This window comes from Pleurodeles waltl, chromosome 5 (assembly GCF_031143425.1).
Source record: "Pleurodeles waltl isolate 20211129_DDA chromosome 5, aPleWal1.hap1.20221129, whole genome shotgun sequence".
Classification (NCBI taxonomy): Eukaryota; Metazoa; Chordata; class Amphibia; order Caudata; family Salamandridae; genus Pleurodeles; species Pleurodeles waltl.
In genome coordinates, this window is record NC_090444.1 from 132,176,070 (window position 1) to 132,199,519 (window position 23,450).

Below are 23,450 nucleotides of genomic sequence, written 5' to 3' on the forward strand. Positions count from 1 at the left end.
TTTTTCCTAAATCTGGAAAAGGAATGGTTGCCACCCCCTCCCTGGGAATTCTTTTGGGGGCCTTTGGAGAGTTCCTTATCTGTAAGTTTATCTCCCCCCTCTTTCTTCTGTTGGGTACCCTGACCACCTTTGTGGGTGTCCCCCCCGGTACCTTTTTGGACACTCTGGTGCTAACCCAGAGGTCCGCCTCCTCAGCAAGCTTCCTGGAATCAGTCAGCTTACTATCTACCAAGTGCTGGCACAACTCTGTATAAGTAGTATTGAGCATATGCTCTCTCAGAATCAAGTCATATAACCCTTTATAATTATCTACTCTGTTGCCCTGCACCCATCCATTCAGTGCCTTACTGGAAAAGTCAAAGAAATCTACCCATGTTTGTGTGGTTTGTTTGGTGCTGTCCCTGAACCTCTGACGGTATCCCTCAGGGGTCAGCCCAAACTTGGGAAGTAAAGTGGCTTTCTGAAGTGGGTATGTGTTTTGATCAGGTTGATCCAATGTGAGAAGTGTGTCCCTCCCCAGTGGCGGCACATAACCCCACATAGGTACCCCCCCATTGCCCTTCAGGAACCTCATGAGACCTTAGTGCAACTTCATAAGCAGCTTACCATTTATCTAGGTCATCTCCCACCACAAAACTTAGCACCACATTTTTGGGTAGACGAACCTTCTTTTCTCCAGCAGGTCCTGTCTGTATGCTGCCACCATTATTGCTGGATTCAGACTGTCTCGCCTTGATCTCCAGCTCCTGGAGACTCAGTTCATGAGCCACAAATTGTTTCTTTTCAGCCAAAGCTCTTTCAGCTTCCACCTGTTTGGCTGCTCTTTCAGCCTCGGCTTGTTTAGCTTCTCTCTCAGCCTCAGCTTGTTTGGCTTCTCTCTCTGCCCTCTTGTCTTCCTGTTGGGCCTCAATTTTCAGTTTTGACATTTGCAATTGGAACTCCCTTTCTTCTCTCCTTTCCTCTGCGGTCAGGCTTTGCACAGAGACACTCCTCCCTGGTCTGGAAGGGGGCACAATTGCAGTGGTAACATCCTTCACTGATAGCAACAAATCCTCTGAGGGGTCATTTTCTGGCTCCTCTTCCTCATCATCCTCCTCTAAATGGGCTTCTGCCCAGGCCCTCAGCGCCACTTGAAAGTCCTCCTTTTTGGAGGCCCCTTGGGTGGGTACTCTCATCACCCTGCAGACCGTCTTAGCTGTTTGACCGTATATGTATCCAACAGGGCTAGGTCAAAGTCTCCTACTTGAGACCTAGTCGGAGACATGTTGAGTGAGGAATTAGTTTTTGAAAATTGTAATGGAAAACGAATTTGCAAAACAAGAGATAAAAATCAAGTTGACCTTCAACTGTGGGTAGGTAGTGAAATACTTAGCTACTGTATGTCACTGCACAAATACAAATCCTATCCTCACCGCTGATCACCCATGTTAGAAATGGGGTTTTTGGTTGGCAGTCAGGTTACCCTCTGTCCAAGCAAGAACCCTCACTCTAGTGAGGGTAAGTCACACACAATCCAAAATGATCCTGTGCCCACCCTTTGGTAGCTTGGCACGAGCAGTCAGGCTTAACTTAGAAGGGAATGTGTAAAGTATTTGTGCAATAAATCATACAATAACACCATATAACACCACAAAAATACACCACACAGTGTTTAGAAAAATATATAATATTTATCTGGATAATTGCATGTCAAAACGAATAAAGATGCAATGTGAAATTGTAGAGATATCACTAAAAAGTGATATAAAGTGTCTTAAGTCTTTAAAAAGCAAACAAAGGGGGTTATTACAACTTTGGAGGAGGTGGTAATCCGTCCCAAATGTGACGGATTTACCACCAGCTGTATTACGAGTTCCATAGGATATAATGGACTCGTAATACGGCTGGTGGTATATCCGTCACTTTACCGTCACTTTTGGGACGGATTACCACTTCCTCCAAAGTTGTAATAACCCCCAAAGTCTCTTTCAAGCACAAAGTACCTGGTTTGGAGTGGAAAAATCTCCGCAAAGGGCCGCAGAAGAAGAGATACGTGGAAAAATGGTGTGTGCGTTGATTTCTCCCCAGCAAACATGGACTTGCGTTGTTATTTTTCACGCGGGGAAGTCGTGCATCGTTTTCCGGCGCGTGGACAGTCTCTTTCTGTGGGTCGCGGGATTAACAGATGTCCCGGGGTCTGTGCGTGGATTCTCCTTCTTGTTTTCCAGCTGCGCGTCGTTCCGCGGGGCTGTGCGTCAAAGTTTTGCTCTCACGGCTGGCGTTGCGTCGATTTCCCCTCTGGAAGTCGGGCGGCGTTGTCCTTGCGAGGCCGTGCGTCGAAGTTCCGGTCGCCCCGAAGGCGTCATGTCGATCAGCGTCGGTGTGTGGTGATTTTCTCGCCACGGAACAAGCTGTGCGTAGAAATTTTTTCCGCACGAAGAGTCCAAATGAAAAAGAGAAGTCTTTTTGGTCCTGAGACTTCAGGGAACAGGAGGCAAGCTCTATCCAAGCCCTTGGAGAGTACTTTTACAGCCAGACAAGAGTTCAGCAAGGCAGCAGGGCAACAGCAAGGCAGCAGTCCTTTGTAGAAAGCAGTCAGGTGAGTTCCTTAAAGGCAGTGCTTCTTGGCAGGATGCAGGCTCTGGTTCAGGTTTCTTCTCCAGCAAGTGTCTGATGAGGTAGGGCAGAGGCCCTGTTTTATACCCAAATGTGCCTTTGAAGTGGGGGAGACTTCAAAGAGTGGCTAGGAAGTGCACCAGGTCCCCTTTCAGTTCAATCCTGTCTACCAGGGTCCCAGTAGGGGGTGTGGCAGTCCTTTGTGTGAGAGCAGGCCCTCCACCCTCCCAGGCCAGGAAGACCCATTCAAAATGCAGATGTATGCAAGTGAGGCTGAGTACCCTGTGTTTGGGGTGTGTCTGAGTGAATGCACAAGGAGCTGTCAACTAAGCCCAGCCGGACGTGGATTGTAAGGCACAGAAAAATAAGAAATGCTCATTTTCTAAAAGTGGCATTTCTAGAATAATAATATTAAATCCAACTTCACCAGTCAGCAGGATTTGGTATTACCATTCTGGCCATACTAAATATGACCTTCCCACTCCTTTCAGATCAGCAGCTACCACTTCAATACTGTATGAGGGCAGCCCCAATGTTAGCCTATGAAGGGAGCAGGCCTCACAGTAGTGCAAAACGAATTTAGGAGTTTTACCCTACCAGGACATGTAAACTACACAGGCACATGTCCTGCCTTTCACCCACACAGCACCCTGCTCTAGGGGTTACCTAGGGCACACATTCGGGGTGACTTATATGTGGAGAAAGGGGAGGTTTAGGCTTGGCAAGTACTTTTAAATGCCAAGTCGGGGTGACAGTGAAACTGCACACACAGGCCTTGCAATGGCAGGCCTGAGACAAGGTAAAGGGTCTTCTTGAGTGGGTGGCACAACCAGTGCTGCAGGCCCTCTAGTAGCGTTTAATCTACAGGCCCTAGGCACATTACTAGGGACTTATAAGTAAATTAAATAGTCCAATCAGGTATGATCCAAGCTTACCATGTTTAAAGGGAGAGAGCATATGCACTTTAGCACTGGTTAGCAGTGATAAAGTGTGCAGAGTCTAAAAGCCAGCAAAAACAGTGTCCAAAAAGTGGAGGGAGGCAGGCAAAAAGTTAGGGGTGACCACTCTAACGCTGCCAGGTCCAACAGGAGCGAAAATCAGAACGGTGTTTATTCTAACATCGTAAGTACAACAAAATCACGACCGAAGCATCCAATCAGCTGTCCGTCCACAGGCAACTGACACTGTGGAACCAAGAGTCCACCGAACGCTCTTACAAATCACATCAGACAATTACAAATAATGCTTTTCCCACATTTAAGCATGATACACACTTTCGCACTGGTTAGCAGAGGTAAAGTGCACAGAGTCCTAATGCCAGCAAAAACGAGATCACAATAAAATGGAAGAGGAAAAGGAAGTGAAAAAGGTGTGGAAGACCAACCAAAGGCTGACATGCCTCACAATCAGTCACTAATTCAAACATTGACACACTGCATTTAGCTTTAAGGTCACTCATCTCAAAGCAGTAGTTTGTTAGAGCATCAAAACGCATGAGAATTAATGTGGTCAGAAAAAAAAAACTTCTGAATTAATTCGAAAGTGGAGAAGCCAGTTCAGCAAACAAACATTGTAGAAACCAGTATGAGAATAATTAGGGAAAGCAAACTGTTCAAAGAATGATGATGGTAGGGGTCGTTCTGCACAATATTAAAAGGAGGAAGATATATTTTAGAAGTGGGGTTTAATATAATGCACATTAACACCGGAAAAGTGACAGCACTGAATGAAAAAAGCTGTGCAGTACAGAAAGGGGAATTTATGTGGAGTAATTGTGACATGGACTGTCCGGCTAAAGTATCAAGAGAACTGACCCCTAGGTAAGCATTACAGCTGATCATATGAATACGTGTACAGTCAGAAATACATGTGATACATAGAAACATTTGAGTAGAGAACTGAGACATAAACCGGAACAGAAAAAAGTATACATGAAACATACTATAAAACATAAGAAGTAAGTTTCCAATGAAGTCGAAAACAACAGAATGCATAACGTAGGGTTCCTATACAATATACACGAATACTAGGTGAAAGAGACTCCCTCCGTCAGCGCTACCCTATTGGTCTTTCCCGTGGGTGAAGCCCGCCCCTCCTCTTCTTTCATAATGATGAGAACAAAGTCTAGTCCCATTGCCAGTCACAGGTCATTAACTGTTTACCTGTCGGGTGGTGAGATCCGGGAGAGGTGCTGACACCACGATCGTGCCTCGTCTTTCTCGCAGCTGCACCGTCTGTGCGCAGGAATTTCAGAAGTTTCTCACTTTCGGACCTAGAGAGTTGTCAGTTCCCTACTCTGTGGCTGCTGAAGTCGCGCGCCTCACCTATGGATGTCCCCATTGATGAACTGGTGTTCTTCGTGAATGGAAGAAAGGTAGGAATGGACGGTCATGCAAATGTCACGCTAGATTTCGCAATTTCTGCCTTCACTTAAGCGCTTATCTGCCAAAGTGTTGGTGCTTTTCTACGGATGTTAACTATAGGTAAAGCTTTAGTTGTATGTGCTCCTCGTCCACCTGAAGCCACCCTGCCCCTTGAAAGAATTATAAACTATAAAATAAAAATTGGGTGCTGGCAAAGGTAAGAGCTGAAATATATGCGGGATTTCAATGATCCTTAGGTAGAATATTGCCGAGCGCTCCTTGAAAAGTTTATTGACACTTTTTCAGTCCCAGAAGAAAGAAAATGACTGAAATGCTGCAGCTGCAAGTAACACACATGATGTTTTTTCAAACTCACATGTAATCCTGGATGCGAACCTGTAGGATGCGAACCTGTAGCTCAGCCCCTCACAAGGAGGTCCTCGAAGCAAAATAATACAGGATTAATGTTTGAAGACGGACCGGGGGATGGGGCAGCATTTGCTCTGAGGGTAGCACAGCCTCACGACCCTCCTTTGGGGGTGTATCCATTTAAATGGCTCATTGCGCCTACCTCTGCTCCTCTCCATGGTACTAGAAAGCGCAAAAACATGCAATGTAGGAACGAAAATTCCAGGGCCCCGGACAGCGGAATGTCTTGGACTCAATCCAAGAGGCAAGAACTATGATCTTCGGTTCAGCAAACAGGAGCAATTTCACGCAGAATTAGCGATGGTTGAATATGCCCCCCCCCCCCCCCCCCCAATCACCTGATCAGACATTGTCTTCTTTCATCTCCTAGACTTTTTATCCTAGCTCCAGCGCTTCGATGTACATGTAAGGAGACCCGTAGCGCTTTAATAAACTCCGAAATTATTACACCCAACAGAGTATGTGGAACTTTACTTTAGTAAAGTCCGCTTCTGAGAGTAGTAATCGGGCAGTAGATGGATTTCCACAGTTGTACTAGTGCAGGTGGTGCGGGGGAGTTTTAGGGTTAACCCCCTCAAACTTGTAAGATGTAAATTGTAGTATTCCCGGAAGACTTCAATTGTTGTGGCTTCTTCCGGGGGATTGGGGGCTATTGGGCTATTGGCATTATTTGTGAATGCCACAACACTTCTTAACTCTGCTCCAGGCATAGGAGTAAACCTGCAGAAAGTAGTTACCGACTTTTAAAACCCTGCCATTGTGATTTGATTTGCACAATTTCTTGTGAGGCATTGTTCACCGTAAATTGTCTTTCGTATTATACTTGCTCTTGCTAGTGACGTCATTATCTTTGCTGTGCAGCACGTTTACTGGAGAAGTATTTGGAGCATCTGGAGGGTAATTTTGTCTCTTGATTTTATCCCATCATTGTTACTGCTCTGGAATTATTTAAGCAGAGAGGACTGCCTGTTTGTACACACAGTGAAGGAAGTCTGTTAGTACAGAAGGTTAGCAAATCCCTTCACAGCTGGGCACCCCTGAGGGCAATTTTGAGCATTCCCCTCCCTCCATACAGAACCTTGTGCTTGCTGCATACCCGTGACTCAAAATAGACCTGATAACTGCAGCCTCTAGAATGGGCTTACTTGTTCTTCTCAAAGTGTCCCCACAGGCAGGAATGTGCTTCCTTCACCCTCCAAAGGGGGATAAATGTTCTTCTGGAACCCTCCCAGGACTGATGTCTTTCCTGAAATCTCTCTGATAGCAGGCTTGTAGACCCGCCCCTTCTAGCTCCATCCCATGAAAGTATTATGCATCCTGACCTTGATGGAATTGTGCATTGCAACTCAAGGCTTAAAGTCATGACTCATCTTCTATAGTCCAACATCCTGCAAGTTGTCTATACGCAGCACACACATGGTATAAAATGAATGTGTGCCATAAAAGTATGCTTTTAATGATTTTCCAGACTGCAGATGTTTTTTGCTTTTGTTTAATGTGAAAAAAGTGTCTCTTTTTTCGTGTCGATCAACATTTTGTTTGATTGATATTTGTTCTTTGACTCTGTACACTTTGACAATGTTATTCAGATCCAATGCAAGTGCTCCGGCCTCTAAAAGATGATAGAATTGCCTAACTCCTAATTTGCATATTTATGATTCCTAGAAGGCCATAGTATATGGTGCAGACATACACCCATGACAGGAACACTTAGATATCACCTGTGGACTGCAGCACATGTGGTGCCACCAACCGATGTGACAAAGGACAGCAAGTTTTTTAGACTTACAGTTGTCGCTTGACTGCTGTAGTTTAAATCTGAAGCCACCTGTCAAAATAACCCTTTTGACAGCTGAAAAACCTTCCTTTTTATTATAGAATCGCCCACGTGTAGGCCTTTTAGTCCACGAGCAAGAGTGCATAGTATTCAAAAGTTGAACATGTAGATATTTAATGTCACAATGTTCCTTCGGTGACAAGCCCCCAAAACTATTTTCAATGTAGAAGACTCTGGCTATCATATGAGAAAATACAGATTAAAATATTATTTTGACTATCTCTGGTTTAAAACACATTAGATACACTATTTAATCACGATAGTTAATATTTTTAAAAATACAATTCAAAGGTGAAGTCATATTTTTAAAAAGTATTTAGGAAATGTAACTTTTAGAAATATATAATTTTCCTCTCTGAAGCTCCCGAAGGACCATTTTCATTCGTGTGACAGCATCTGCCCTTCCAGTGGTTGAGCTTAATGATGTGTGAAAACTGCTCTCAGGACTTTATTAGTTGCTGTTGACTACCATCCAGCTCAATTAATATTTCACTTTGTTCAACATAATATTCGAATGTTTTTGCAATGGTTCAGTTGAAAGCTCCCTGATGCTCCCATTGACAAGTGCACTAGATAATACTGGTAAATGTCTCTCCCCTGTTCCTGGCCTCTTCCACTGTTTGCTTACACATTGCAGGTGCATTTACTTTCTGGTTCAATCGAGTATTGATTTACTGCCGTGACCTCCAAAAAAGCATAACAAAGTACCAGTGCATCTCCATCACACACTGGCTGTAATTCCAGTAGTGAACCAGCAGCATCACCTCTACCTGTTCTAGTGCAGCTGTGACAACATAAACATCTGCCTAAGTACTTTAATACTTCCATAAGTACTCCTGCACATAGCTCTACCAATGCCCATCAGTGTTACCATACACCACTCCCAACAGTTCAGCACTGTGCCTCACCCAGCTCAAAAACTAACCTCAATTCTGACCCAGAGAATACCCTGCTAGTCTAATGTTGGGACCAAAACCAAGGTCTGACAATGCACCTCAGTTCAGGACACAACTAGGAGTAAGTGTCGGGGTAAGGAAGAGTAATAGTAGAAGTAAAGGTAAGAATAAGACTAGGAATACGAGGAACTAAGCACAAGGAAGAGCAGGAACACTCAGAAATAGGAGTAGTCAGAAGCTTACTTTACTGTAAGTATTTAATATTTTTTTAACTGTAAAGTATTTTTATAGTGTGGACCCAGCCCTAGCTCCTTAAGGCAGAAGAGCGAAAACATAGCAGATTGACAGACTCCAGACCTGGCAAGAACATATGTAGCAACTACGTGAAGTGCATGGTGCAGGAAAATACTTCACAAATGAGGTTTGGCTAAATAACACAGGTGAGGTGATGTACACAGAGTGAAGAAACATAACACACACTGAGTGGGACAGTCACATACACAAAATGACACACATACAGGCACTTTCCACCCTTGTTCACACACACACATTGAAAGGCATAGCACCCTTCCACACATGTATGCTGCCACCCACGCATACACCCACAAAGCACACATGGAGAAAAACCACACTCTCTCAGAAACACACAAACATAGGCACTCCAATGCATACCTGGGAGCACACATAGATACAGACACATGAAAAAACCCAGGCGCCCACACCCACTGTGTCTTGCTCACACACAAACATATGTATTGCTGCCATCATTGTCGTTTGCATTTATTTATCTATCAGAGAGCCGATTATGAGTTGAACGATGTATCGTCCCAGGGTGTTGAATGTTTGTACAGTGCAATTACAAATTCAAATCCAAGAACTGAATTTTCCTCACATGGTGAAGCAACCGCATCGATGTGCATTGACGTGGATGCTGAATTCAAAAGTCTTTAACATGTGGCACAAACAAACGTATTAACGTAGTTTTTGCCTTGTTTTTTTAACTGTACAAGATATGTAAATTATCACTGTCGTGGAAATATTAACTTACAGCTGAACTCACATCACGTGCCTCATGCCTGAATGGGACAACAACCGTGTATATTGTTGAGTGATTACAATTGAGTACAGCGGTAATTGGCATGCTCAGAAGTGGCGAATATCGACGAGAAATCGCTCTAAAAACGACAGAAAGATACGTCTCAGAGATGTATTGTCATCACTTTTGTTTCTTCCTCGTTCTGACCTCTCTAGTTGTAAAAGTACAGAAAGTTGCTTCTCTTAAGAAGGCAGATGCTCCCCTAGAGCTCCTGTGCATTCTCCAAGGAACAACCCAATGGTCCTCGCTCGTCATTGAACTAATACTTGCAGATGTCACGCTTGAAGATGAAGCGCCTCACGCATAGGGTTGCCTGGCACTCACTACTACACTATAGCGAAACACTGAGAGCAATATGTGCAAGTAAAATGAGACTTCCACATGGACTGCCTGCTCCGACCCTGTCTAAAGTCCTTAACTTCATACAACATCTGACCACACTATGGTTAGTTGAAATCCCAACTCTGCTCTCGAATCTGCTTCTTACCAACGCTAAAATATCTGCTTTTCTGTTAATCTTACTTCACCTTAAAGAAAGAGTAGAGGCTTCATTCAGATTCTGTTACACACGTCGCTGAAGGAAGAAGTAAGTGGCATGCATGCACAGAATAATGACTAGTAGTGAGGGATAAATCCCGCTCCGCAGGTGAAGTAGGTGAATTTTTGGCCACTCCGTGTTATGGTTGTAATGTAGAGTTCTGGCCAAATTCCACCAACCGCAACAGTAATTTGGCGAGTGAGCATTGGCATCCCCTAGTGCTATTTTTGCACACTGGGAGGGCACCCGGCGAGATTTTCTCAACATGGATGGTTGCCGCTGGTGGTGACTGTTCTCACTGAGAAAGCTGCTGCTCGAGTAGAAAATCGACTTTAGTGGCACCCAAACCAACCCGAGAAGCAGCGCCCTCTGGCACAGCATGTGGTGCTGTTCGCGCTTTTTTTTCAGCGTGTTCACGAGCTCCTGGTACTAAAAATCAGCACGAGCAGCATGGCACATTGATTTCTGCCCCTTTGCAGAACTCTGCAAAATCTCACAGAGTTTCATGTCAATGCGCGGAATTCTGCGCAGTGAAACTCTGCGAGTTCTGCCTACCCCTCATTATAACTCCATTGTTGGCTCCATTTGTGGCCTAGCAGCTGTGTAAGCATGCCAAGACAGTATCAGAAACCAGAATGATGTGATAAAACTCTGACATAATCATCGCTGAAACAAGGTATTATAGAATAAGAATGCAATTGGAAGAAGGTAATGAATTATGGTCAATTCAGCGGTATCCTCGCCATATAAATTGCCTTTCACGATTGAAGGTCCTAGAAACCTTAATACTTTCCACAACAAAAGAGTTTCTACTATGTGATTCTTACAAACTCTGAACGTGTTGTAGACACCAAAAAGCATTCTTTGGAGATTGGCTGGCCTGACCCACGATGTCTGCCGAAAATCTTGCAAAAATGCAGCTTTTCTAATGACTTTTGCGAGAGTTCAGCCATAGGGTCAGGCTACACAGAGACAACCCAGTAGCGGTAATCATTAGGTCAAACTCACACTCATGAGCTGACAAAAACAGAACTGCAAAAACGCAAAAAAATAATAAAAATATCTGATTGTCTATGAATTGAGGGGAATTTTCAGTTGCAGGTCTATAGCTTCAGGGTGGTGTGGCTACAGGGTCCTCCAGCCTGTGTTGATTTTTGCACCCCCTCCAAATCGGGGGAACATTCGGTGCTTGAAGGCCATGCGATCATTTCAAACATCTTTCACCCTAAATACAGTACATCACACAAGTTAAAGTGAGAGAGCTGTTCTGCACTAGACAACAAGCACATCCAAGCCACATCCTGTTTCTTTCCTTTAACCAAGAGTGAGACCGCGATCTGAATATGATAATCAAAGAATAACACTGCAAAATGTAATCTATGCACCAGGTAACTGCATGGAAATAATTTGACAGCTGTCTCTTTTTCCAGTTTCCCCCTTTTTATTATGAATGGAAAGTCAGCTCTTCCACATCCATTGAATGTACATTACTTCTATTCACCAATAGGGGCTTGAGATGAGTTTAGGGTGTTGTAAAGGCCATAAGCAAACACAGTGAAAACAGTGCACACCTTGCACACCTCAGGAGCACAGAGATGAGGATAATTGACAATGAGACAGGGACTTTGACATCGGGGCACTGCCTTTGACTTTGATATAGGGGCCATTAAACATGGGCATCAGCATAGCAACACTGTTATGGGGATGCTGGATTAATAGCATTCACATGGAGCCTAGGACAGTGACACCTGGGGTTTAGCATGAAGACATTTAAGCACTCCTATAAGGGCACTGATGCAGGGACATCAACAGGAGGACATTTGGAGAACACCTGGGGAATCACATACCCATCCTAGGACCATGACATGGGCATACTTACATAGAGGCACTGACACAAGGATATTGAATTTGAGATATGGACGTTGAGATTGACACTCAAATATTTATGCAAGGTCCCTGGCAAGAATAGGACACAGAACAAAGGTACACTGACTCTGGGATGCTGAAATTGATTTTAAAAACACTGCTGCAGAGGTAGTGATATGGAAGGACTGACACTGTGGCACAGTCAATGATAAACTGGCCTTGGAATTGATCTGGTGATGACAACACTGGGAGTCTACCGATGAGACACTGACAAAGTGGACATTGACAGAGGGAAACCGACAAAACTGCATGCCATAGGGTATTGGTACTGACTATGGAAAAGGGACACTAAGACCCTAAAAATAATTTGCAAAAGAGAGCTGAAGCTTATATTATCATATTTATCTAATATAGGCACATGTTGTAGAATGGAGGGTGCAAGAAATTGGAAGACCAGCCCATTTAGTCTTCACTATAATACAAAGTGTTCCATATACCTATGAATACTGAGATCTTGTGACCGCACCCCTTCTGTTTATATCCACACAATCCGTATTAGAAAGACTTATTTCATGAGCCAACAATCCTAAAATCAGCCGTATGAATAAATCCTCAATCCTACACCTCATAATACCAGAATCATTGCCGTATATTGCATTTTACAAATACAATCTTTTATGTCTTGCAGGAATTTAAACTTAAGTGTGATAGGCTGTGCACATTTTCCATTCTCCAGTCCTGCTTGCAAACCCCATTTCTGCCTAAACCTTTATAAAAACGCTCGTACTCCATTGGGTTTCATCAGCATCGTAACACACAGAAGAGTGACATTGCCATTATTAATGTCCCAGCCCTGCTGGATAGGGTGTTGAATTGCTGTGTACAACACAGACAGTGCACATCCTGTAAAGCAAGTGGACAGTATGTGTTAAACTTGCAGCATCAACCCTGCTACTGTCTAAGAAATAAGGCAGCCTCCTTACTTGTGGAGTATTTGAGGTGCATCCACCTGTTATCACCAACTGGACTCATGCCATGAGTGGTCAAACTCAGCCAGCACAGATGCTGGAGTTTTTGAGACAGTGCTATTGGTGGAGAAAGTGAGGCATCAGAATTTAAAGTGCTAGCTAAAAAGAATTGACTAGCAGAGGATGGACGTTATGACAAGGGGCCAGACGGCAGCTCGGTCTACTCCTATACAGATCCTTAGGCAGGAGTCTCATGCGAATATGCTGCTTTGCTGGGATACATAACGTGCCTTTATCAACTGCAAATTCAACTTTGAGGAGTCTATTTGCACTACTAACAGTTTCTGTTACCCAGCTCACTGGTACACATTTTATCATTCTCATGACTGTGAAAGGCTGAGTGGATACACCCCGTTTTAAAACTAACCATGCAAACAAATCACACCTCTCCATCAGAGGTTTGAATCTATTGAGCCACTAGACACAAAAGTGGTACTGTCCAATAATATTGCAACCTTGCTGCAGTATCATTATTAGCCAGGTAGAACTATCACTTCCCAGCACACACTTTTGGCTTTGCCAATGTTTGTTTCTGCGAACGCGCCATGGAATCCTAGCTATATTCTACACTGAATAGTGTATTCTGCGCTAGAGGATGATGGATAGAAGTAACATAGGTTTGAGGGGATGTCATCAATGAAAGGTGTGAGGATCAACAATTTCAATAACAATCAATATTATAAATCTTCAGTCAATAACTACACCAGTTTATTAAGAAGAAGTCATAGATTTACTTCCCTATATTAACAATGCTAATGTCACGAAAATAACTCTCCAACACAAATGATAAGCATATAAGATCAATAGCTGTTGATTGAAGCATCTTATATATCTCAATTTAATTAAGATAATCAGACAAATTATCTCTAAAAGAATCACACTTATTAATAATTCAAAAACTGATAAAAATGGCATAGTATACATTAGTTCAGCATCAAATGATTTCAAAATAAGTCATGAGCTTTTCAAAGTTAGTTCCCTCACTAACCACAGATTAGCATCAACATGTTGGGCTTCATGTGAAAAGAACTTAGGAACACAAATTTAGAAAAACTCCTTAACTCAATTAATAATAGAAAAATGTTATTAATGTGCAGCAATAAAGTCATAAGTTGCAGCTGGTACCTAGAAAGCAAAAGAGACACAATTCACATTTCAATGGCATTTGTTACCAAGAATAAAAGTAGAGACAGCAAATGGCTTGCTGCAGCCTCGGGACACCATCAGTTATGTCATCAGAAGATTTGGGCCTAATGACAGCTACACCCACTCAGCCAATAAGTCTTGAACCATCAGAATCAAACCTCATCTGCGCTAATCTGCCCCTGGAGAATTCTACTCAAGTTGTTATACTAAGTCCTAATAAGCTTGTGGTTGGTCAGTGTATGGGATGGTTTCATTTCAGCCAATCAACAACTAAATTGATGACCTAAAGCACAGCAAATCTATGCTAACTATAACATTTTCCTCCAAAGTGTCATTGTTTCTTCGATCTCGTCTGTAACTCCATTGTTTCGACACCTCTCGAATATCTTGTTCTCAGGAAGAAACTTTTATTCTTTCCATTCACTTCCATCCTTGAGGAAAGACCAGATATTGGTAACATTCTGAAACAATAATACATTTCAACTTATGCAATGCTTGGTTAAGACATGACCTTGTAAGACATAAAGCTGCAAACCACTAGGGGTAGCTATGCGCACATCTACACAAACTTCGAAGACACTTTTATGAAAGCTTTGAATCATGGAAAATAACCACAGCGTCAGATTATTATTTTGCTCAGTCACGAACAGAAAAACAAATATTTCAAAAGTCAGTCGTTTTGCACGTTAATTAATTACACATTTTAGGATCAAAATCATTTATAAACATTAGAAAATTCCCACTCTCACACTTCTTTCACCATATTTCGTTTTGCTCTTGAGGACTCACCAATATTAAAAAAAGAGGGCAAAATCAAAAATATTTTATGGTCTTAAAAAATAGACATTGCCACTATACTTCAAGGTAACTGGCAATTTGGCTGCAGGCTTCACTGGAAACTGAGGAGCCTTTCTCATCTCCAACCCTTGGTCAAGTGTCATGAGAGACTTTCCTGAAATTCTGGTGACTTACAGATCATCTGGAAAGAAATTAAATGCATTTTTCTAAAAGTTAGGAAAGAAAAATGTTTAACCTCTGGAGCACTGGGCCCACTTACAAAGCTTACCTGGTAAGAATGTGTCCTTAACAGGAACATTTGTTATACTCACAACTTTTGAGTGCACAGATCAAAGTATGTGAAAAAGAAGATTCTGACTTGGTGGAGTCGCCCTTCTCCACAGCATTTATCTTTATCCTGCTACATTTCTATTCTACAGAAAAATCCTAAGGTAAGCCCTTTGACCAGGACGGAGTGTGAAATCTTCCCTAACCCAGCTCTACTACAGATTGGTTACTTGACAGGAAATATATTTATTTATGTTGAGGGATTTTAGCCACTTTTGACATAACCCCAGTTTGTCTCCCATAGTATCACAATCCCATTTCGTACATTGAGCTGAACACATTCAAAGCCTTGATCAATAGTTGTTCTTTCCTTTTTCTGTTCCCTCCGAAGTGGTTGTAAATAACTCTTCAAACACACATAGACTGATGCATAACAGTTTATCTAGGTCCATCATTTCTTCGATTTAGTTTTATGGCCATGATGATAAGCTGCAAAGTTGAAGGCCAAGTGATTTGTAATGGATTTCACACTGATAAAATAACTTTGTGCACAATAATATGTTATTAATTTTGTGTGTGAGTGTGTGTGTGTATATATATATGTCCAGTTGAAGGCGTTTGCCGAAACGCGTAGACATTTGGCCAGGACAGCGTGATGGTGATTTTGTTCTAACTTTATTATCATGGATTGATTTTTTCAAATAAATTGATGACGGTGGATTGACATTGAAAGATTTTCTTTTCTTCTCTTTTTGGATATTTTTCTCTTCATCAAATACGATCCCTGTGGCATTGTGCAGCCGTCCAGTGTTTTCTTGCATTCACCCAGTTCGATTTACATATATATATATATATATATATATATATATATATATATACACGCACATTTATATCTATAAATAGGTATATATATATATATTACCTACTGGTGGTCACCAGTAGGTAGTTATAGTTAGGACCTAGTTTCCATTGAAAAAGCATTGTTGGCTGGCCTTTGACGAATCTTCACAAAATGTTCCAAAAAAGTGTGGCAGAGAATTTTGTTGTGCATGGGAAGTTTCAGGGTGATCCATCAAGCGGGGGCTGAGAAAAAGGGGGGGGTCAAAAATAGTGCATTTCCCATTGTAATTCCCATTGGAATTTTGAATCCGACTACAGCTTGAATTGCTGAACAAAATTACATCCTATTTGGCAGAAAGGTAGCTTTTGGTACAGAAAGAATCCTTTTTGTTATTTGATGTATATCTGTTCAGTAGTTTCTGAAATATTAAAAGAAAACCAAATTTGCATATCTGGGAGCACGAAGGCTTCGCAAATACACCTGATTTCGTGCAGTGATCTGATTGGCTGCCAACACTTCAACCAGGAAGTGTTGACAGACATTTTGAGTCTCGTCTGAAGCAGAGTCCCAAAAAAAAGAAAAAAAAGAAAAGGGAGCAGGGTACTGTGACCCTATCCCACTGCAACCTTGGTTCAGGGGTCCCCCAGGGACCTCCACAAGGCTTAAAAGTATTTTTGTTTTTAAATCACGGGGGAAATTGTGACAAACCCGCAAATTTTGCTGTGAATTAAAAAAAAAGCAAGCAATTGCTTTTTAGTTTGCTTCCAGGTGGGCCAGGTGCCGAGGGCATAGTAAAAAAATAGAAAGGGGCACACTGGGCCCTCCTCATAAGGCTTATGGAAGACCCAGGGAGTGTTACCTCTCCGGGGCACAACTTATTATGTTTGTGCCCTGGGGCCCACCACCTCCCAGAAGCAAAAGTTGATAAGTTAATGCGGGGCCCACACGGTCCACAGGAGCCCAGGGACACTGAAAATTATGTCGGTGGGTCCACTAGGCCTGTCTGTACCCTGGGGACTGTCACCTCCCCCAGACAAAACTTATTATAAGTATATGGAAGTCCGACATGGCCCCCTGTGCCGTACCTCAGGGACTGTCCCCTTCCCAGAGCAATCTATACAATTTATGGGGGGACTGTGTGGCTCCCCCTCAGAGCTCTGGGGATGCCTCCTGCCCGGGGCTGAAGTAAATTAATGTAAGGGATCCATCTTGGACCCCCGGCCTAGGACCACCACCTCCCTGGGGCAAAAAGTTGTTAAATTGATGCAGGAGGTCCTGAGTGGGCCCAGGCAGCCCAGGGGACCACCACCTCCCCAGGCACTGCAAACTATTTATGCGGGTGGGCCTGCTGTGCCCACCCATTCTCTGGGGACCACCACCTCCCCGGGGCAAAACTTGATAAATATTGTGGGGGCCCACACAGTCCCCAGCAGGTCCGGTAACCACCACCTCCCCGAGAGACTGAAAATTATGTACACAGGTGGGCCCGCTGGGCCTGCCTGCACCCTAGGGACCACCAATTCTCCCAGGCAAAACCTATTACATAGGATCCTGCAGCCCCAGGGACCATCTACTCCCCAGATAACTGAGAATTATGTATGCAGGTGTGCCTGCTGTGTCTGCCCGTGCCCCAGGGACCGCCACCTCCCTGGGGCAAATCTATTACATTAATGCAGGGAGGCTGCCTAGCTCACCCGCAGACCTGGGGACCACCATCTCCCTTGGGCTGAAGTAAATTAACATAGGGGATCTGTATCGGACCCCGGGCCCCTGGGACCACCACCTCTCTGGGGCAAAAGTTGATAAAATAATGCGTGGGGGCCTGTGCGACCCCCGCAGCCCCAGAGACTGCCACCTCTCCCAGACAAAACCTATTACATGAATATGAGGGACCCACAATGTCCCCCCGCAGCCCGAGAGCCTGCCACCTCCCTGGGGCACTGAAAATGATGTGTGTGGGCAGGCCTGTTGGGCCCGCCCTCATCCCAGGGACACCACATCCCTAGGGTAAACCTTATTACATGAATGCAAGGGACCTGCATGTCCCCCCGCAAGCCCTGGGCCCGGGGCAAACAGTATAATATATGGGGGGCCGCACAGCCCCCACACCCTTGAGACTTCCACCTCCCTGGGGCAATTCATACAATTTATGGGGGGGCTGTACGGCCCAGCCACAGCCCTGGGGACCACCATCTCCCTGAGGCTAAATTATACTATAGAGTCATAGATGGCCCTGTGGACCACCACTCCCCAGGACCGTCTTCTGAAATGGCCACCCTTGTGGGGTAGCTGTTTGCTTTTGCTTGGTGGGAGCTGACAGCTCCCACCAAGCAAAAGCAAACATACAAACAGATTCCACTTGCAGAAAGCAGAGTTTTCATCTGTTTCCTTGCACAGAAATATGCGAGCAGGGATACAGATGAAAACATTGCTCCGCAAGCAAGGATCTGCTATTTAAAGGAGCTCCCTGCTTGCAGGAGCAGTGGTTGAATTAATGTATAGTAATTTAAATTAATTTACGTTAAAAAAAACATAAAAATTCTCTGAAAAAAACAAAGGTTACATGGACGTGATAGTTAGGAAATAGAATAAAAAAACAAAGAAATGCCCTTCAAACACCAAAGGTAAAGGGACATTATACTTAGGCTAACATTTTAAATGTACAAAACCATAGAAATTCACCCGTTATAGTTAGAGTTATCTCAAGTAACTATAAGCCATGCCCCAAAGTTACTATAATTCAAGCCCAAGCCATGCAGTTTTCTCATCAATAATTTTATTGGAAATGTTGCAATGATAATTTCATTGATGCCATAGAAGGTGTCATGACTGATGTAATATATGGGATAACTAGTAGTGCATGGCGAGGGTGTTTTTTATAGTTCCCTGAAATAATTGTAACTATAACTGCTGAATTTGTATGGTTTTGTGCACTTTAAAAGTGAGCTTAACTATAACCCCCCTGTAACTTTTGTTTTTTTAAGTGAATTTCTATGTTTTTTAACTTTAAGTAATTTCAAATACTTTATGTTAATACAATATGGCCCGTGGCCATGTCCAGCAGCCAACCCCTATAACAACCCAAACCCACCATGCATGTGAAGATTGGTCAAACAGCGACAACATTATTGGCAAAACAAAACATGCTTTTCCTATGGAAACTAGGTCTTAACTATGATTATCCACTGGTGAATCCCAGTAGGTGATATCTACATATAAATATAGATAAAAGGCATCTTGCTGAGGTGCATCTGACTGCGGTCAGTGTTCGGAGTACATGTTAGTCTGATCCTGTAATTTTACAAACAGCATAAATTCTTTACGCCCACCCAATCCCACGAATGAAAGCCTGCACTCGAGAAGTAGATTTACAGATATTTTATTCAGTGACAGCATTCACCACCCAAAGGGATTGGATTAGTGGAACGACTTTCCGAGATATATATACTTTCCATAGGAAATTCATTTTTTGTTTCGCTAATAATTTTAGTGCGGTCTAACAAATCTTCAAGAAACTTTGCAATAAAAGTGCTACTTTTGATGAGTTTGCACACTGAAAGTTTAAGGGGTGATCTGTCAAGCAGAGGCTATGATACAAAGGGGTCCCAAAAAACGTTTTTCCCACTCATTTTCCCTTAAGAACTTTGGACAGAGCAACATCCTAAACTGCTGAGCGGATTTACACAAAATTGGGCAAAAAGCTAGATCTAGGTCCAGAAAGAGTGCTATTTGTAATGTGGTATAAATCCATTCAGTAGTTTTTGAGAAATTAATGCTCAAAAACTTTGTATATCTAGGGGCATTGAGCCTCCGCAGAGCCTGGCAGATCTCAAGCTAAGATCTGATTGGCTGCCACCACGTCAACCAGGAAGTGGTGGCAGTCATCTTAGGACCTGGTATTCGATCCTGAGTCCTGAAAAAAAGGAAAAAAAGTACATGGGTGCAGGGTAGAACTAACCTGAACCCTTAGGCCTGGTGATGGGGTCCCAGAGGGACCGCGCTTGTGACCAAAAATGTTTTTAGTGGGAAAGGGCCACACATGGCCCTCCTCCCCAGTCTGATTTTGGCCCCAGGAACCCAACCCCCCTGGGATGTTTTTGAAGGGGAGGGGGCACGTGCCTCTCTGGACTGCTTCTGACCACAGGGACCCCATTTCCTGGGCTCAGTGTGTTTTAGAGGGTGAGGGGGCACACTGCCCCCCTATGGGCTGCTTTTCCCCCACGGACCCTAACTCCTGGGGCATGGCACATTTCTTAAGGGGGGGCTGCACAGTTCCATTCCCCAAGCCACTAAAGACCCCAGGGAGCCTACTCCTGAGGTCACGAAATGAAAGTTAAATGGAGGGGGCCACACAATCCCCCTCCTTGAGCCATTAGCTGACTAACAAGCTATGTCCCAGGGAGCCCATCCCCGAGCCATAGCAGTTTCCCTGCCCGGAAACCTGTGTTTGCTCTGAAACCTGTGTTTGCTCTCACTTGGTGGGAGCATTTTCAAAACTCCCGCCAAATAGAAGCAAACACCAAGACCGCTCCCAGCTGGCAGGAGCTTAAAAAATGCTCTTGCCCACTGGGAGTGGACTTAAGATCTGTTTGTCTGCAGATCAGGGAAACAGATATAAATATTGCTCTCACCGCAAGGAGCAGCGTTAGAAACTGTTCCCTGTGGCTGGTAGCAATGCTGGCTCCTGCTAAATGTGGGGAGCTGGCTGGGACTGTTGGGGCCTAGGGGCTCCCCTGTGGTCTGCAACAACCATGTATGGGTGCCCTGGGAGGGCACCAGTTTACCCACCTTGACCACTGTTGGGCTCTGGGGGATGGGACCCTTGGGCCAAAACTGGCCTGAGGAGGGGGATGCGTGCCCCTCTTGTCCTGCAGAATGCAGCTGGGTCCAGGAGGGTCAGGATCCTAAGACAAAATCGGCACGGGGAGGGGGCTGCATGTTCCATCCCCTCCAAAATGTTGCCGGGCCACAGGCGATATGGTCTCTGGGGCCAAAATGAGCCCAACGAGGTGGGGCACATGTTCACTCCCCCTTCAAATATCGCCGATCCCCAGAGGATCGGGTCTCTAGGGCTGAAATCGGCTTGGGAAGAGGGTGACCACACGGCCTCTCAATTTATTTTTTAAAAAGGCCCTGGGGGATGGCGTTACCAGGGCTTAAGGAGGCTTGGGAAGAGGGGCCACCCTCCCCTTTAAAATATATATGGCTCTGTGGGATGGGGTCCCTATGGCCATAATAAGTTTGGGGGGCCTCCTTTTTTCCAAAACCAAGTCCCTGGAAGATGGGGATCCTAGGCCAGGCCCTGTAGTCATCCCCTCCAACACACACAGCCGAAGTGTGGGGTTTCTGATTTCTGGGTTGGTTGCATGTTGGGTTTAGCCGCAGGGCCTGGCCGCAGACCGGGGTTGGATTTACGAATTTTAATTATATATTTCTATGCATTAAAAAACCTTAGCAATTCACAAAAAAAACAAAGGTTGAAGTAATGTTATAGTTAGGTGAAATGTTCAGTAGCACCATTAAGTTCTAAATTGTAAAACCACTGAAATTCACCAGTTATAGTTATAGTTAGCTCAAGTAACTATAACTTGTGCTCTAAGATAACTATAGCTCACCCACTGCTAATTACCCCAGATATTGCATCACTCATCACAGATCTATGACATCATTGATAATATCACTGCAACATTTGCAGTGAAATTATTCATGTTAAAACTGTGCATGACGGGGGCGTGAGTCATAGTTACCTTGAGACATGATTTATTGGATTTATTGTTACTTGAGATAAGTATATATATATATTTTTTTTTTTTACGTTAGAGTGCAAGAAAAGACATTTTTTCAAACATTTAGATTTTTATTCAACATTATGAGGTCGTCTGTGGTAAGATGTGGTTTCCTAACGCTAATATAATAAAAAATTTCAAGACCCAAAGAGGTTGTCAGTGTATGCATTATGCAATATTTAGCTAGCAATAACCTTCCAAGTACAAATAGAAAGCTCAGGTTTTGCTTTCCTTTAATGGCAAAAATGCTATTTGAACAAAAGGTAAACAAGAGCTAGCGTGTGTGTAAGTGCTTTTAATGCATTGTTATGCTTATTTATTGGTGGAAAGAAACCAGACTGAGGATGATTTTCGAGGCTGAAAGAAAGCTGTAATTTACAGGAATTATGTAATTTCCTTGAATTATGAAAGATTATTGATGTACATGATCTAATTCGTTTGAAGTTACTTTTAGCGCATGAGCAATAAACATGAAGAGTATTCAAATACTTTGCAATCCAAATATAACATCAGTCGTCTGTTGGCATATTTATTTGTTCATTTTTACAACCATTTGTTGTAAATTGTAAAGTATTCCACAGTGCAATGCAGTTTAGATGGATGGCATAACGAGGTAGTTTTAAGTCAGATCTGGCAGGTAGGAAATCATGAACCTGACTTGGCAGGATTTGGACACATTACAAAACATACCAAGGTCAAATGTGTATGTCACCCATCAGAGTTAGTTGACTGCTCTTTCTGTTGTCTGAAATAAGTAGCCTGAATTAAAAACATGAGAGTGTACCGAAATAGGATTTGTGGGAAAGGCGTGGCTTTGCTCAAGCAAAACGTTTCGCCAACCTGTCTTTTATTAATGAACATGATTTTTCACCGAGTGTTCCTGGCCAACCTTCTCTCCTAGAAAGACTTTTAATCATGCATTTTTAGGTTGAACGCACATGTGCTGTCTGCAAGACATGCTGTATTCAGTTTGTGGGCTTTAACCACGCCCACTATTGCCATTCATTCTTTGTTGTGCTTGTCTTAACTGCTTCCTTATCATTGTTGCATTTTTCCAAATGTCCCTCATTTGTGTGCCTACTACCCTCCCAGGCGATTTCACTAAGAGAACATTTGTGTTGGCCATCACACTACGTTTATGCGCATACACGCTTCCCCCGTTACAGCATATGATGGCCCTTCTAAATTCTAGTGCCCTGCAACAGAAAGCATGTGACTGCCACTCTGGCCTCGCATTGCCCCACCTTGGACCTGATAAGCACATTATTTTCCAATCCGACCCCCTCCCATTCCTTATTTGAGTTCTCATTATCTTTGTGTCTTTAAAAGTGGCTTTGTTATTTGTTTATGTGAAAGGGCCGGCTGAGGCACTAGCGGGCTGCCCTCTCTTCAGTTGGTCGGGTGGTCATGTAGTCAAAGACTGCCCACCATCCCTTCCAAAATACCAAATCCCATCTCATACAGGAAGTGTGCCTAACTTTTAACTACACGTCCACTTTCATATCATGGCCGTCGCGGGTAAGTGAAGATGCTGGCCGAACTGTGGGAGTTATTGGAGAGAACACTGTTATTTTTACTGCTTCGGGCTTAAGGAACAAGGGGCCAGATGTAGCAAATAAAATATTTGCGAGTTGCAAAGTGCGAGTCCATGCGACTCGCAATTTGCAACTCGCAAATTGGTATGCAGTATGGTGTCTCAGACACCGACTGCAACTCGCTATGGGGTCGCAATGACCCACCTCATCAATATTCATGAGGTGGGTCGCAAATTGCGGCGCCATAGCGAGTATAGGCACTCGCAAACATGGAGGCCTGCTGTCGTCAGCAGACCTCCATGTTCGTGACTGCTTTCAATAAAGCAGTTTTTTTTTTTTTAAGTGTAGCCCGTTTTCCTTAAAGGAAAACGAGCTGCACTTAAAAAAAAAAACGAAACCTTTAGTTTCGGTTATTTTTCAGGGCAGGTA

The 23,450-nt window shown here is 43.6% G+C and overlaps 1 protein-coding gene across 1 annotated transcript in view; it reads left to right on the plus strand.

The window, feature by feature from the left end:
• Positions 1-4,853: 4,853 nt before the first annotated feature.
• Positions 4,854-23,450, plus strand: part of XDH (xanthine dehydrogenase) — a 411,630-nt gene continuing 393,033 nt past the window's right edge. The window contains exon 1 of the mRNA XM_069233805.1: positions 4,854-4,969. Coding sequence (XP_069089906.1) covers positions 4,922-4,969 — 48 coding nt within the window. The 5' untranslated portion in view covers positions 4,854-4,921. The remainder of the gene's footprint in view (positions 4,970-23,450) is intronic.